The sequence below is a fragment of the Vulpes lagopus genome, chromosome 3 (genome assembly GCF_018345385.1).
Source record: "Vulpes lagopus strain Blue_001 chromosome 3, ASM1834538v1, whole genome shotgun sequence".
Classification (NCBI taxonomy): Eukaryota; Metazoa; Chordata; class Mammalia; order Carnivora; family Canidae; genus Vulpes; species Vulpes lagopus.
Window position 1 is genome coordinate 96,569,420 of NC_054826.1, and position 17,747 is coordinate 96,587,166.

General features: G+C 42.1%; 1 protein-coding gene and 1 non-coding gene across 9 annotated transcripts in view; one reads left to right on the plus strand and one right to left on the minus strand.

The window, feature by feature from the left end:
* The window catches only part of CUX1 (cut like homeobox 1), a 363,660-nt gene that overhangs the window by 151,986 nt on the left and 193,927 nt on the right, over positions 1-17,747 (minus strand). For all 8 annotated transcript variants that reach the window (XM_041747111.1, XM_041747110.1, XM_041747109.1 and 5 more), the window contains exon 4: positions 16,929-17,007. In XM_041747111.1, the coding sequence (XP_041603045.1) occupies positions 16,929-17,007 (79 nt within the window). The remainder of the gene's footprint in view (positions 1-16,928; positions 17,008-17,747) is intronic.
* LOC121488464 lies at positions 3,203-3,309 on the plus strand. The gene has a single exon (XR_005987092.1). It is a non-coding gene; the product is annotated as a U6 spliceosomal RNA (small nuclear RNA).

Below are 17,747 nucleotides of genomic sequence, written 5' to 3' on the forward strand. Positions count from 1 at the left end.
ATTACAACAAACAACAACAATACCATCACCTGTATTTACCCAGCATCTTCTCCTAAGTACATGTAACATGACCTCATTAATTCCAGCCGTCACAGAAGTCAGGGGAGGGGCTCCTGGCATCCCACCCGGGGACAGGGGGATGAGAGTCATCGGCAAGGCACACAGGAACACGCTATTCTAATTAAGATTTCTGCTTCCTGAACCAGCAGCCAACTAAATTATACCATCTCTTCAAATACTAATTTAAGAAGTATTTGCTACTCATCTCTCTGCTCTGGGCAAGGCCTGGGTCCACTGGGATGGACAATCGGCAGAATTAGCCAGGACCAGACTCATAATAGAGATAAGCCAAGTTCACAGATGACCAAGAGAAAGCAAGAAGGGCCACAGTGAAGATCGGATAGGCAGAAGCCCACTCCCAGATGGAAACAATTGGCAAAGGTAAACTTTTTTTTTTTCTTTTTTTAAGAGGAGACAGAATTTAGGCCCACAGAGACTGTGGGGGCAATCAATCCTTGTGGAAGACGCAGCAAGTCGGAGAGCAGGATGCACGGAAGTGCCAGGCAAGGCCAAGAGAGCACGTCAATCTAACTGCCATCGCCTATGTATGCTGTATGACGTCAGGACTGTTTTAGGTGCTTGGGGTGGGGGACACTGAGGGTGAAAAGACAGAAATCCATGCTCTCAAAGGCTTGACATTTTACTGAAATGAAGGAAACCGATAAAAAAGCAAAACTAAACAAAATACTTTAAAGTACTGCCAAGCAGCAGTAAGAGAGGAAACAGGGTGTGGGAACGGGGAATGAGCTCTGGAGACAGATGGACAGGGAGGACCTCTTGGAAGAGGTGGCCCTGAGATTAAGATCTGGGTGGCAAAGAGGACAGACTCTGAAGCTCTTGGCAGAGGGAAGAGCAGTGCAAAGGCCCAGAGGTGGGAGTGAATGTGGCATACTCTAGGCACAGAGAAAAAGCCAGGAAGGCTGCAATGAAGGTAAGAGAGAACCATAAGCAACACAACATCAGTGACTAAGGTGAGGCCTGTGCTTAAGAATCTAAAGAATATAAAAAAAAAAAAAAAAAAAAAAGAATCTAAAGAATATGAACAAAGTTAAGGAGAGATGTAGGAAACATCAAAAAGAATCAAAGTGAATTCCGGATCTGAAAATACCACATCTGAAGTGCTCTGCCGGTATGCTAAGCAGCGCATCACTCTCATAAAAATACATTTGAGTCAAGTTTGTATTCGGCTCTACTCCTGGTGGGAAAACCCACAGAGAAAAGGACCCTTGCAAGGGCCATTGGGCCTCGAGAAGAAAGCAAGCTGCAGTACTTGAACCAAAAAAAGGTTTGTTGGTTTAGTGGCAAAGTATTTAAGAGTTTTAAGCTTAAGATGAGTTGCGCAATTTTCTTTTGAAAAGTTAAATGTTCCAAATTAGCTGCCCTGTTCTCTGATGGCAGATGGCTATCAGTAATATGCTGCCTGACAGACATTTTTGAAAAAAGAAACACACATATCTATGTCTTTGAAGTAGACGTGATGTTTTAATACTGGGTGGGGGGGAAAAACACTTCTTGAAAGAAACTCAGGCTATAGTGATAGCAGTTTGAAAGCAGACATTTGGAAACATTCCCATCAACATCTAAACGTATGGGCAGGGACCCTGGGTGGCTCAGTGGTTGAGCATCTGCCTTTGGCTCAGGTCGTGATCTGGGGATCCTGGGATGGAGTCCCGCAACAGACTCCCGAGGGAACCTGCTTCTCCCTCTGCCTATCTCTGTCTCTCATGAATAAATAAATACAATCTAAATAAATAAATAAACTTATGGGCAAAGACAATGTCCTTTACAAAAATGTCTCAATCACTAAAAATTACTGTAAAATTCCAAAGAAACAGGATAATTGGGGGTGGGGTGGGGGAATAATAAAAAGAGAACCAGAAATGACAAGAGATAATGGGATTTAGTTGACAGACTAAATAGCTATTATAAGCCTGTTGGAGGACTTAAAGAAAAATATGAACACAATAAGAAGAGAAATGGAAGATACAAAGAAGAATCAAGTGGAACTCTAAAGCTTGAAATACAATGTTTGAAATGAAAAAAAAAAAAAATTCCCTAGACTGGCTTAACATCCGATTAGACCTTACAAAAGGAAAAAGATCAGTGAATTCAAAGACACGTCACAGAAACTGTCTGAATAGATAAAAAGTTACTCAAATCTCAGCAACCTGTGGAATGGTACTAGGTGATGAAAAGGGCAAGGGGTACATTTGAGGAAACAGTAGTGAAATATTACAAATTTGGTAAAGGCTATCAACCTAAAACTCCAAGAAACTCAACAAACTACCAACAAGATAAACACAGAACACCAATAAACATGACCAAATTGTTGAAAAGAAGAATAAAAAGGCAATCTTAAAAGCCAAAGAAAAGAAGCCTTGTTCTATACAGAAGGAGAAAGATAAGACTAATTGGAGACCTCCTGTTGGAAATAAAGCAGGTCAGGGGTGCCTGGGAGGCTTAGTCAGTTGAGTGTCTGACTCCTGATTTTGGCTCAGGTCCTGGGATCGAGCCCTGTGTTGGGCTCCCTGCTCAGCAGGGAGTCTGCTTGAGATTCTCTCCCTCTTCCTCTGTCCCTACCCCTGCTCATACTCTCTCTCTCTGATAAAGAAATAACTCTTAAAAAAATAAAGAAAGCAGGTCAGTCCTGAGAGAGAAAGAAAAACAAACAAAAATTCTCAACAGTTTTATACCCAACAAAAATACCTCAAAAATGAGGCTGACATTGGTTTTGCTTCCTTCAGGTGAACAAAACTGGCAAAATTCACTGCCAGTGTACTATGCTATGAGAAATGTTAAAGTAAATGTTAGAGATTGAAAGAAAATGGTCCAGATAGAAACCTGGATGGGCATGAAAGAATAATCAATACTGGAAAGGGTATACATATGGGTAAAAATAAAATAATATTTTTCTCATTTTTAATCTCCTTAACAGGTAACTGACTTAAAAAAAAGATTTTATTTATTTATTCATGAGAGATAGAGAGAGGCAGAGACACAGGCAGAGGGACAAGCAGGCTCTCCATGGGGAGCCTGATATGGGACTCGATCCCAGGACCCTGGGATCACACCGAGCCAAAGGAAGATGCTTAATCACTGAGCCACCCAGGTGCCCGATAACTGACTAAAAACAAAAACAGTAGTGCTCACATCAGCAGCACATATACTACAGCTGGAATGGTACAGGGAAGATTAGCATGGCCCCTGCACAAGGATGATGTGCAAATTTGTGGACTGTTTCATATTTTTTTAAGGTGAAAGAAAAAAAGCAAAAATAGTAACAATATATTTACTGTAGGGTTATAACACACCTAGAAGTGTTAAGAAGTAAACAAAATCTTTTTTTAAAATAGATTTTATTTATTTATTCATGAGAGACAGAGAGAGAGAGAGAGAGGCAGAGGGAGAAGCAGGCTACATGCAGGGAGCCTGACATGGGACTTGATCCTTGGTCTCCAGGATCATGCCCTGGGCTGAAGGCAGCACTAAACCACTGGGCCACCCGGGCTGCCCAATAAACAAAATCTAAATAAATAAATAAATAAATAAATAAATAAATAAATAAATAAATAAAAGAAAGCTGGAGCGCCTAAATCAAAATCAAACAAAGGAAACTCTAGGACATGAAATATTACTAGGGATAAAGAAAATCATTGTATAAACTTAACAAAATCATTGAGGTGCCTGGGTGTCTCAGTTAGTTAAGCATTTGACTTCAGGTCATGATCTCAGAGTTCTGGGCAGGGAGTCTGCTTCTTTCTTTCCCTCTCCCTCTGCCTACCGTGCTCATGTGTGTGCATGATCTCTCTTTCATATAAATAAATGAAATCTTAAAAAAAAAAGAGGGATCCCTGGGTGGTGCAGCGGTTTAGCGCCTGCCTTTGGCCCAGGGCGTGATCCTGGAGACCCGGGATCGAATCCCAGATCGGGCTCCCGGTGCATGGAGCCTGCTTCTCCCTCTGCCTATGTCTCTGCCCCCCTCTCTCTCTCTCTGTGACTATCATAAATAAATAAATTAAAAAAAAAAAGAACCAAATCACTGACAAGCTATAACAATCCTAAAGATACATATACCCCAAAACAAAGCTTCAAAACATGAATCAAAAACGGAAAGAACTAAAAGGAAAAAAAAAGTCCACAATAATAAAGACTTCAAAACTGTTCTCACTAATAGGACAACTAGATATAAAATTAGTGTGGATACAAAAGACTTGAACAACACTATCAACCAAATTGACCTGATTGCCATCTATAGAACACTCCACTCAACAACCACAGAACATGCATTCTCTTCAAGTGCACATAGACACTCATAAAGATAGAACATATGAGACCATAAAACAAATCTTGATAAATGTAAAGGAACAGAAATCATACAATGCATTTCCTGCAACTACAACAATAAATCAATGACAAAGCCCCCCCCCCCCTACTTTAAGAAGCTTGAAAAAGAAGAGAGAATAAAACCCAAAGCAAGCATAGTTAGTAAATATAAGAAGAGAGAGTAATAAAACCTAAATGGCAGTGCTGGGGGTGGCACAGATAAAGCAAGCAAAAGCTGTTTCTTAAAAAAATCATCATTAAAATAGACAAGCCTCTAGCCAGAATGATCAAGAAGAAAAAAGAATCCACAAATTCTAAGATTCAGGAATGAAAAAGGAGGTATCACTACACATATATCTTACAGATAGATATATATCTATACAGAAAGATAACAAAATATTATGAACAACACTACACCAATAAATTGGATAATTTATATGAAATGGGTCATTCCTTGAAAAACTACCAAAACTGATTCAAGAAGAAAAAAAATCTTAATAGTCTTATAAATGTTAAAGAACTTAAATGTGTAATGAAAAACTTTGCACCAAAGAAAACGTCAAGCCCAGATGGCTTCACTGGTGAACTAGAGAAGTTTTAGAGAAGAATAATAGATATCTTACACACAATAATAGATATGGTATAATATAACATTGATATTATAGATATCTTAAACCAACTCTTTCAGCAAATAGAGGAAGAGGCAGCACTTCTCAACTCATTCATAAGACCAGGACTATCTTGATACCAAAACTCAATAAGTACATTAAAAGGGGAAAAAAACCTCAAACAAGCAAAAGACTACAGTTCTATATTCCTTATGAACTTAAATGTGAAAGTGCTTAATAAAATATTAGCAAAATGAATCCAGTGAATTCTAAAAAGCACAATACATCATAATCAAGTTAAGATTTATCCTAGGAATACAAGGCTGTATTAAAATTACACAATCAATCAAACAATTTCACTGTACTAAGAGAACAAAGGAGAAAAATTGTATGACCATCTCAATAGATGAAGGAAAAAAACTGACAGAATTTAGTATCTATTTATGACAAAAACTCTTGGCAAACTAGGAATAGTAGGGCATTTTCTCAACCTCATAAAGACTGTCTACTGGGCAGCCTGGGTGGCTCAGTGATTTAGCACCACCTTCGGCCCAGGGCCTGATCCTGGAGACTCGGGATCCAGTCCCACGTCAGGATCCCTGCATGGAGCCTGCTTCTCCCTCTGCCTGTGTCTCTGCCTCTCTCTCTCTCTCTCTCTCTCTCTCTCTCTCTGTCTCTCATGAATAAATACATAAAATCTTAAAAAAAAAAAAAAAGACTGCCTACTAAAAACCCCACAGCTAACATTCTTAACGTGAAAGATTGAATGCTTTTCCTCAAAGTTGGGACCAATGCAAGATGTCTGCTTTCACCACTTCTATTCACTGTTATACCTGATGTCCTAGCCAGTGCAAACCAAAACAAAACAACCATGAAAACAAATATTTGACATTACAGATTGGAAATAAATGTGGATACAGGAAACTTCAATAACATTATCAACCAATCTGACATAACTGATATTTACGGAACATTCCATCCGACATCTACAAAGTTCACAATCCCTTCAAGAGCACAAGGAACATTCAAGATAGGCTATCCTAAGGAATCTACAGAAAAACTTTGAGAATAATAAGTGATTTTGAAAAGGACACAAATATAGTATTATATAAAAATTAACTGCATTTCTATATAAATGTGACAGATGGAAAAGAAAATTATAAAGAAAATACTATTTACTATAGCATCCAAAAACATAACCTACTTGAGGATATGCTGGATAAAATAAGTGCCAGGCTTGTATGTTGAAAACTATAAAATATTGCTGAGGGAAGTTACAAAAAACCTAAATAAATATACCATGTTTGAATTGAAAGATTCAAGAGTGTTGTCAATTTTCCTCAGATTATCTACAGAGGAACCTTGATTAAAATCCTAGGAGACATGTTTATAAAAACTGACGAGTTAAATCTACAATATATATTGAAATTCAACTAGCTAAAAACAATTTTGAAAAAGATCAAAGATAAACGATTTATATTACCTAATTTTAAGACTGTCACCAAGATGTGTGACATTAACAGAAGGATAGACACACACACTTGACGGGATGAGCACTGGGTGTTATGCTATATGTTGGCAAATCAAACTCCAATAAAAAAATATACACACACAAAAAAGGATAGACACCCAGATTGATGAAATAAAATAGATGATCCCTTTTATTAAAAAAAAAAGAGGATCTAGAACAAAAAATCTCACATAATGTCCATTAATTTTCAATGAAACTTGACCCTAACCTCATATCATATATCAAAATTAACTCAAAATGTATTATAGGCCTAGAGGTAAAAGATAAAAATTATACAACTTCACTCAAAAAATATAAGAGAAAAATTATAACTTAGGCAGCAATTTCTTAATACACAAAAAGCACCAAAAACATAGTAATTATAGTAACTTGAGACTTTATTAAAATAAAAACTTATCCTCATCTGGGGAGAAAACATTTGGAATGTATATTTGACAAAGGACTTGTATCTAGAATATATACAAATTTACAACTCAGAAGTTATACAACCACCATCTATTGTTTCAATGGGCAAAAGATTTTAAACCCCTTATAAGTAAAGATCTAAGAATGATTAAAAGAAGGCACATGACAAAAAGAGCATCATCAGTCATCAGGAAAATGTAAACTAAAATCACATCAAAATACTATACACTCACTATAGTGTCTAATGTTGAAGAGCCTGCCAATACCAACGGATGGAAAGGACATGGAGTAACTGGAACTCCCACTGGTTTCTTACTGGGGGATAAAATGATACAATTACTTTGAAAAAACAGCTTTGTAGTTTCATATCAAGCTAACCATGTGCCTACCCTCTATGTCTCAACAGTTCCAGTCCTGGGTATTTAAATCGTATGTCCACATCATTATGAATGAATGAATTCATCGTTATGAATTCACAGCTCACAAATGCTTTTATAGCAGGTTAATCACAATAGCCTTACGTTGGAAACAACACAAATGTCCATCAGCAGGGGGTGGGATAAATAAGCCCATTGTTATATTCTATATGGTGGAATCCCATTCCACAATGAGAAGGAAAGGACTCTGATACAGATGAACGACACAGACAAATCCCCACACACCATGCTGAGGGGAGGAAGCCAGAACAGAAGAAAGTACATAGCCAGCGACTCCATTTATGTGAAAGGTCAGAAATGGCAGATCTAATTGAAAGCCACAGAAAACAGATCAGTGATTGCTGGGGTCTGGGATCATCAGGGAACTTTTGAGGCAATGGAAATATTCCATATCCTGATTGTGAGGGTGGTCACACTATCAAATTGTACACTTAAGATGGGTGCATTTTATTGGATGCAAATCACGCCTCTATCAAGTTGACATTAAAATGTGATTTTTTTTCTTGAGAGCAAAAAGTTTTTTGTACTGCTGATACAATATAAATTTGAAGTCACTTTTATTCTTCATCACATCTTTTTAATAATGTGATTTATAATGTATTTAATGCGTTTCTGTAATTACACATGGATATCATTTAAATAAGTCAATACGTAAGCATATGCTGGGGGTATGAATTCAAGACTTGGGGTACAAGAACAAGAGTAGTCTGGAAACCACTGACTTGGACCCATCCAGCTGCCGTGCAAAGGACAGACAGGAGAAGGGAGATGAAAGGGGGTGAGCCCGGTTAGGCAAGAGGTCATGGTGGCGTGGCCTTGGTGAGGCTGGTGGTAGCATTTGGGAGGGTAACATGAATCAGAAGATACTTAGGTAGAGAATATAAATGCAGAAAAGAAAAAGGCTAAGCAGAGTCTGGGATCTGCCCACATTCAGAGTCCCACAAGGAAGAGGCTGGTGTGCCGTCGGGGAAGGAGGAGTGTAGCAGTGGGTGAGGAGGGATCAGCAGGCATAACTGATTCTGGGAGTTTTGCTGTCATGGGAAGTAGAGAGCTGGCCTGTGGCTGGAACATGTCACCCTCCTCAGATCACATGTACTTTCTCAGCCAAGTGCGAGGCGCGTGGAGATCAGGATGGAAAGAAGGAATGAAACTGAACATGGATGAAGAAAAGGAGGATAAGGTTGGGACCAGTCTGTGCTCTTTAGACTTTGTGTAAACTGCCACACTCTGGTCTTCATTCCTCTTGTTTTGGATTCTCTGGGCCACCATAAAGGAAGTGCTGGCACGCTCTGATAAAACTCACCACTCTTGGCGAGGGACATCCTAGAAGGAAGAGGATGCCGCTGGACTTCATGGAGAGTACAGGCTGGGGCCAAGGTGTGCTGGGGAGGGTGTGGACAAGCGAGTGGTGAGCTGCCTCTCCATATGCAGGACGAGGACTGGAAAGAATGACCTCGCTAAACCAAGCCCGCGTCTGTGCAGAGAGCTCTGCGGGTGGTGGGGCTGTCCCTGCCTTTGGAGAGGGAAAGTGGCCCCTGTGAGTGCCATCCCTGCGATGACATCACAGGGAGGCAGACGCTACTTTTCGCCGGGGCACTCTAGGCTAATGTAATCATACGATTACATAATTAACCCAGCTGTCTCATTAAGAAAATCAACTGGAATTCAGGGCATAATTAGTCATACAGCAATTAGCATGCTGATGAGCAACTGATGAAAAGCTGTCTAGATATCAAGTGTGCCAGGACCACCCTGGTTACGGCAGAGGGGGGGAAAAGGCGACACACCTCCCCATGCAAGCAAACCCAGGATTCCCAAGTCCCGGCTGGCGAGTTCCCAAGCTGTGTCGAGGGACTGAGAAATGGATGGGCAGGGAGAGCCCAAAGGAGAGGCAGCACATGAAAGTGGTGGCCAGCACCCAGACGCCCATCTTGTCACGTTTGTCTATCTTTAAAATGTAGCTAATTGCCCAGCCAGCAAACCTTTGGTTGTAAAATGAAGAGGCTCATCAGGCCCCAAATTTGAAGCTGATCAATGAGTGTTAGAGGAGCTACCTCCCTACCTGGTTTACAGCTTCCTCAGCATGGGGCAGACAGAGCATCACCGTCCCTGATCCCTAGTCCCCAGGCTGCTGTGGGAACAGCTAGGGCCCTGCAACCAGTTGAAAGACAAGAGGGTATGTGCAACCACAACCTTCATATCTCAGCCCCAGTTCCTCTTCTGTCCCATTAGGGTGCTGGTGGCTGCTTCTTGTGTGTGAATGAAAATGTTTTATGAAGGCAAACTGAAAATGTGCAAAGGGGATCCTGAGGTTACAGAGTTCGTGTTCTCTCTCTCTCTCTCTCTCTCTCTCTCTCTCTCTCTCTCTCTCTCTCTCTCTCTCTCTCGGCCTGGGCACTGGCTTGGCTGTCAATACCAGGAGATCTAGAATACATGGACTGGAGCAGCCTCACAGGATCAGGCTGGGGTGACCACATCCCTACAGTCTTAAAAAATGCCACCAAGGAGCACGTCCTTTTAAAGCCCTGGTACAAGAAGCAAGGGGTGTTTCTAACTAAATCCTAAGATTTCATTTCTTTTTTCCAGGAGTCTTGCTGTTGGGAACCTTGAGTCGGGGACAGGCTGGGAAGGAGGGACCAGATTATTATTGTCTTCCTATGGAGGAGCATTAAAAAGCAGTTCTCAAAAATGATGACGTTCTACTTTATTTCTGGATCCTCAAATGCTAGGCGGCTGGGGATATTTACTAGGGCAGGTTTTCCTGAATGCAAATTAAAACCTCCCAGAGGAGCACCTTGGAGCAGGGGTATTTTTGAGTGGGTTCTGAAAATGGAGCGGCCTCTCTTCGGGTAGCTTTCTTTCAAGACTTCTGCAAACTAACACCTCTACTTACACCTGCAGGCTGGTTATTCCACGGAAATAAAGCGAGAGCGGGCGGTCATGAAACATGAAGTTCTAGCAGTGTTTCATGAGTCAATGAATATTTTATATCACTGGTAATGTGCTTCCTCAGATTTAAATCTTAAAATAAACCCTTCCAGGCACTGCCTTTGTGTTTGAAGGTTTTCTATCTGTAGGACCTAAACCACATCTTAGCGAGGAGGGCCACAGACAGAGACAAGAAGGAGATGGGAGCTTGCAGAGAGGCTTTTCTGATGAATCTATAACCAAAGCAGAGAGGCTGTAGCACCTGATGCACAGGTGGGAGCTCCACCCACTTTGTCTCTTTTTCTCCTTTTGAAACTTCAAAAAAATACCATTATCAAGATGCTTCTGAGACAGGAAAGTCATAACTGTGTTTTACACAAATTGTTAAGGGTCTCAAAAACACTCAACTGACTAATGCTTACATTCTTATCTGTAATCCACCAGTAAGGGCTATTTAGAAACTAAGATCGTGATTATTTTCCTGATTTATGCTCCCCCCTCCAATTGTACAGATAAATACATGCTCATTGTAAAAAAAAAAAATCTGAAAAGTATTAAGAAGCAAGAGCAAGTCACCCACGCAAAGTTAATTCCTGGCAGATTATGCATACCATTGTAATTTTGCTCAGAATACAGTAACATTCCAGCTATGCAAAAGCCTTTAAAGAGGTCATTCTAGAATATTTCCAGCTATTGGAGAGGATCACACTTTAAGAGCTGAGACCTTTATTTCTCCTTTCATTACAGCTAGGGATGGAGGCTGCCTGTGTAGCCTGTTTAAGTATGGGGAATATTTTCTCAAAGGCTGTGTAGTCTCCCACCACCCAAAAAGGAACCACCCAAGGGCCAAGCAAGGGCCAAAGCTCAACTGCATTTGTACCTTAGGTGCGTGCTCCAGGGCCTGGCAAAAAAACACACTACCAGGAAATGGGTTATAGGGCTTCTTAAACAGCATACCTTGAACTTCTTCCTACACACTCAGGATCACTGTTGTTGACAGATATTCACTAACTTGGCTCTCACCCACAAATACAGATGCCCATGCAGAAGGACACTGGCCTTGTGAAGGACCCAGTGGCAGAGGGACTTCCCCTCTGGGCGGGGGGCCTCGCCTAGGTGTCCTTACCAAGTCATGTTGTTGGCAGTTGGCTATGATGCTCTTCTTCATGCGGCTAATCATCAGCAAGTAGTAAGTACAAATCTTGATCAGAGGTGTATTAAAAGAAATAAACTTAAATATGTCCAAGTTTAAGACACTGCTATATGTTGACCACAAACATTATGGATACAAAATCCATTTGTGATGAAACTGACAGATGAAGCCATCTCAACTAATGTAGTAAAATCTACTAACTTATTTATGAATCAAAATGTAAAACTGCTTTCTTATGGCCATGACACTGACAACAAAGGCAAAGGCCATTTTCAATTAACACAATAATCAGAGATGATAATAGAAATCAGGAAGAGGTTAATCCTCCCAATGGTCTGTTGCTCTTCCAAGATTTATTTATTTTATAGAGTGGGGCTGGGGGCAGAGGGAGAGGGAGAATCTCAAGCAGAATCCCCTGATGAGCTCACAGCCAGATGACATGGGGCTCAATCTCATAACCCTGAGATCATGACTTCAGCCAAAATCAAGAGCTGAATGCTTAACCGACTGAGCTACCCAGGTGCCCTTGTTGGTTCTCCTTTTAATTAATGAACCACAGGGAACCATGTAAGTAAGTCCTGAAGGAAGTAATGCTGTGTCCACCAGGTCCTGGCAAAGGCTGTCCTGGTCACCTTCCTCAACCATCCACTCTACCTCCTTTATGCAGCTGAAATCCAACCATTTTCCTCTAATTCTACTCCCGCCATCTAAAACCAAGTGACCTCATCTCTTCCTCCCCATGTTCCCTGAAGTCAGGATGACTTTTTTATTATGCTCATCTGATAGTATCTTTTTCTGCTTACAAGTCATTCCTGGTTTCTCTGTTAGATGAAGTCCAGAATCCTTCACATAATCTACCAGGCCTCTACCTGGCTTTGCAGCAGGTGACCACACTGGCGTGTGCCCTTTTTGGGGCATAACTATTAGCAGTGCCCTCTTGACTAGTGACAGTATTTTGGTTTAGATGATGTCGCACTTGGCCACTCTTGTCACTGCCCACGGCAGCTGCCCGGGACCCTGCCCAGTCCTTTCTGATCTATACTTTCCTGCCCAATGGACTCTGCCTCTAAAATACTTGTCATACCTATACTGTATAACTATGTGTGTGATTACTTTTAATACCCACATTCCCACCACCCTCTGAGGTCCATGAAAACAGGAAGCTCTCTGGCTGATTAGCTCCCGATTCTACCCCTGCGGCTCAGCATGGTGCCTAGGACACAAGGAGGGGCAGTTTCTGAGGTGCTGACCAACTAACCCCATTTGTGGGGGAAGTCACAGCAGTGTGGAAAGGAAGCATGCTTTAGCTGAAGTAAGCAGGATATTCCCAATAAAAAGCATTTAAAAATATTCTCAAAACTGACTATAAAATGAAGAACAATCTGGTGGCAAGTGAGGAAGAAGGTAAATATGAGGGTTTTAACTATTTTACCTGTTTGAAGGACTCATCAGGACAATTCTATATTTAAATGTTTTTCAGTATCTTTAATATGAAGGAGCTTTGGGTAAGAGAAATAGCAGGATTTGGGATTTGGGATGTGGAAGATGTGCAAGAGGGAGGAGCAGCCAGGGCTCAAATGTTTCTTCTCCCTCAGAGCCGAGTCACACCACTGCCAGAAAGGAGGACGGGAGGGGAGCATGGGGTGGACACAGGGTGTGCAAAGCTTGGGACGCCAGCAGAACAGCTGTTAAACCAAGCACAGATTCTGAAGCACATGTGCCGGGCTGCTAAACCCAGAGTGCTAAGTGTCATATAAATGTCTATGTGTCCAGGTAAATCTTTATAGGAGAACACTGAACCAAAAGGAGAGCCCAGACAGCTATTCCACTGCTACAACTCAGTACATGATATGCTCCATTCTCTTGCACTCTGGGTTAGAATGCTCCAGGAGTGTGGTCCAATATGAAGAATTAAAGACTGCAAAACCTCAGAAAGCATTTTGAAAAAATGATCTGACCCCAATGTATTCATTTAACCAGTACTTGTAGAGTTTCTCTATGTGGCAGGCATCGGGGTGGACACTAGGAAAATAAGGACAAGACCACATTGCCCCATCTCCCTGCTGGGCCCAAAAGGAAAACAGCAGAGTACCAAGTAGTTACAACAGAGACAGACACAGGGTGCTGGGAGGGTGAATGGGTGAATGAGTGAGTGAGTGAGTGAGTGAATGAGTGAGTGAGTGTGTGTGTGTGTGTGTGTGTAAAGGGCTAAGCCAGACCCGGGAGGCCAGGTAGGAGGGTCTCAAGTCAATTGGGGTGAATAATGTATCAGCTGAGATGGGGCCTGGCCTGCCGGCAGGGTAGAAATAAATCTATTCCTATAAGCACAGAGACTCACTCTGAGATACTGCAAACACAAGGGGGGGTGGCCTGAACTACAAAATGGAGAGCAGAAGCTGGGATGGAGAGAGGTGAATGGAATAGAGAACATTCTGGAGGCAGAATGGCCAGGACTTGGTGACCCCATGCTCTCGTGTGAGCAGGTGGGTTGAAGGTGGTGCTGCTTGCTAAGAGAGGCAAAGCAAGAAGGAGCTGGTTTTCTCTGGACACACTGGGTAGCTTCAGGGTGCACATCAGTCATCCCAGTGGGTGTGCCTAGGAGCTACTGGATATGCAAACTGACACCGAGGAGTTAGAACTGAGCTGAAATTGAGCTTTAAGAGCCACTAGCATGTCCCTTGGTGACTTCTGCTGCTGAGGACTCCAGGGTGGCTCTGTGATGATGCACCCCTCGGGTCATGCAACATATCACACCCGTGGTATGCCAGGCCCTGCTCCAAGTCTTGGGCACAGAGTGATAAACCAAAGTGTCCTCAGAGAGCTTTCATTCCAGTAGAACTAACAGGTGAGAAATAAGAAAAGACACAAATAAATAAAATTCCTGAACGGTTTGGCAGGGGTGCACCTGGGTGGCTCAGTCAGTGGAACATCTGACTCTTGGTTTCGGCTTAGGTCATGATCTCAGGGTCATGAGATCAATCCCTGTGTCAGGCTCCAGGATCAATGTGGAGTCTGACATTCTTCTCCCTGCTAACTCACTCTTTCTCTCAAGTAAATAAATAAAATCCTTTTTAAAAAAATTTCTGGACTAGGGACAGTGGGGCTTGGTTCTGTCAGATTTCTGGATCAACCTCCTTAGTTAGTGGGGCTTTGTCTCCTCCTTTTCCTGGAGCCAGCTGGTCAGCTCTTCCTGGGCTCCTGGAGCTGGGCCATATGACACATAGCTGAAATACCCATCCCATTATTCCCGAGAGCTCTTCCTTCACTTTTCTGACAGAGTATAAGTTGCTGTCTCTTGCAACTAGAACTTAACACACCCCACCAATGTTTCTGGGTTCAGCTGGATGGAAGCCTGGAGCACACAGACAGTTAAGGCACCCTGACTCCCCCAACTGCATGACTGTCAGTAAATGCAATGCTATTGACCAGACCCTTCCTGTAAGGCTCAGCCGCAGGATTACTTCATCTGAGCAATAAGCAGACTTCAAAACACAGGTAGAGTGCTCCAAGCTCCATTCCTGCTTTTTAAGGAACTTGTTAGATCTGTCAGACCACAGCATTTTTAAGAAAAAAATACCTCGGAGGTGGGTAAAAATGTTCTATGTGGATACAGATGTACTCGAATTGACTTCTACTCTTAACAGAAAACATCAAACATCATTTGCTCCTATCATCTTAAATTGAAACTGCAAACTTTAATTCTCCAGCCAAAAATAATTATGAAGATTACCACTGATACATTATATTAAGAAAAAAAAGGGCAGAATATAAATATATACCCATGTTATGATCAAAATTCTGTAAAAATTATGTCTGTCTATGAATGAGGCCTGGTCAGGCAAAGAGGAGTGTTGATTTAAAAACCATCTCTGCTTTTTCTATGGAAAATTAAGATGGAAAAACTGTAGAAAGAGAAACCCAGCAACTTGGAAAGTAACTACCCAGTTGAGAAACTTCACTAAGGGAAAACCCAAGTACAAATGGACTTTTAAAATAGAGTGTAGGTTATTTAGAACACAGTAGCTAAAGGCTCTCTGGGTCTTTGGCAAAGACAAAACAAGCCTGTCCCCTTTTTAACTAAGTCACTGACACAAAACTTGCAAAATAAAATGCAAGCAGACCCACCAAGCTGCCGATTCCTGAGAAATAGTCCAGGTCAGGCATCAAATGATCCAGTTACTGTGAAGAGCTCCTCATGAGCCATGGCCAGGGCCTCTGGAGAACCCCTAGATAGACACAAATTCTTGCAGAAAATCAAAAGCCTAGGAGTTGGAACTAAGGGCTGGATATGCTCCAAAGACAGTGAAAAGTTAGAAAAAAAAAAAAAAAAAAAACTATTATCATCATCACTAGGCTGTTCCCCTACCTTATTCCATTTTCCAGATTAGAAAAGCTTAAGTCTGGAGAAGAAAAGGAATGTGACCAAGACAACAGGCCCTGACAGGAGAATCTGTATCTCCCTCCTCTCTGTCCAAAGTGTCCAAAGTGCTTTCTGCCACACCTAGCTTGCTGTGGCCTCTATTAACTCCCATTCCCAGAAGGGACAGCAGAACCCACAGTGAACCTAAACTGGAATACAAATACAGATACCAAGGAGACCTGCTTTTGCTCTGTTTTGCTAAAAGCAGCTCTAGTAATGCCAGTAATGTTCAGAGGATTACTAAAAGCAAGTGAGCAACTCCAATGGCTGAGTAGGGGAGGGTGTTGGTAATTTGGTTTCCTTGGTCTGAAGGGGAGGATATTCAAACAACTTTCCTAAATTTCTGATCTGAGTCTTTCCAGGACTGAGCTAGGACCCATGTGATCATGTCCATCACCTCTCCATGGATTCTAAGTGAATGGAACACCCAGGAAAAGAGGACCAATGGAAACAGTGGCTCAAGGTGCTCTAAATTCTGCCTTACTTTTCTAAAATAAGGAATGGAAAGCCATTACCTCTCTGACTTCCCAGCAAGCATTATTAAAAGGTTAACTCTTTAGTTCTTTTAAAAGAAGAAACAACCCACATATGTGGTAAACAGGCTACCCCTTGCCTTCAGCTATAACCCTTAAGTCAAAGACTTGGCCAGAGGATACTAATTCCCTGGATGACCTGAGAGGGAGGAGGTGCTTGAGGGGCCCAATGAGGGCCATTCCTGAATCAGCCCAGAACCATGAACATTCATGATGCCTGCATGGCCCACACATGGGTTTGATTTCTTCTCTAAGAATGTGCAGCATTTTATACCGAAGCCAAAGGCAGCCCCACAGATTTGAGTTTCTGTATTTACAAAGGCATCACGTGGAAGTTTTATGATTAACTTCAGCAAATATGCATCTAATTTCCATACCCATCCAAAGTCTCGGTTTTGGAGAATCCATATTCAGAATTCCCAGTTTCCTGGTATAACTCCCTCAGGGAAGCGGAGAAGAGTAAGCCCGAGAGCCACCAACTCACCAACACACAATGCCCACTGGTGGGCTGTATAAGTTATTGGACTTACCTGGAACATCGATCAATCTTTTATAGACATTCAAGAAGGCCGCCTCAGCTTCTTTGCTTCTTTTACTCAGTGCATCAATCTAAAAGGCAAGAGAAGGAGGAAAAGAAAAAACAAAGAGTTCAAAATTTGTCACGAGGTAACTGAGAAATCATCACATGGCAAACCGAAGTCTGGTTTCTTCAGGAAAGTGCCAGACAGCTGGGCCTTGCTCTTAGGGTAAGTGGCTAATAAACACATGGAGTGGAGACAAGCCATGTGAGCCCAGGTGGCAAGGGTGACAAGGCAGGAGTGGTGCTCTGCAGCCATTTGCCATGCATGGTCACACTGCCCAGCTGAGAAAACAGTCCCTTTTCCTCTCTGCGAGTACTGACCAAGAGTTGACCATATGCCAGACACTGTGCTAGAGATGGGCACAGACCGACAGCTCCTAGCCTAGAAGCCATGGTCCAGTGGGGAAACAGGTATGGAAACAAGTGATTAAGTTCCAGCTGGCAAAGTCCTGGGCAAGCAGAGCCATGGGGACACCAAGAAGGGGCCACCAAGTAGAAAACTGGATGACTTTTGAGCAGAGACCACAAGAGTAGCTCATCAAGGTGGGAAGGAGAGACATTGCATGAAAGGGGAAGAGCACGTTCAAATACCCAGAGCAAAACTCTTTTAAATATGGGGGTTCATAGATCCTGGTTAGGAATTTTATGAAAGCCAAGGACCCGCCTCCTAAAAACATACTCTACTTAGGACACTGATGTGTCCTCTTGTGTTCTGTCCATGGAATCAAGATTAAGAACCCACAGATGAGGTGGTCACAACACCAGGGAA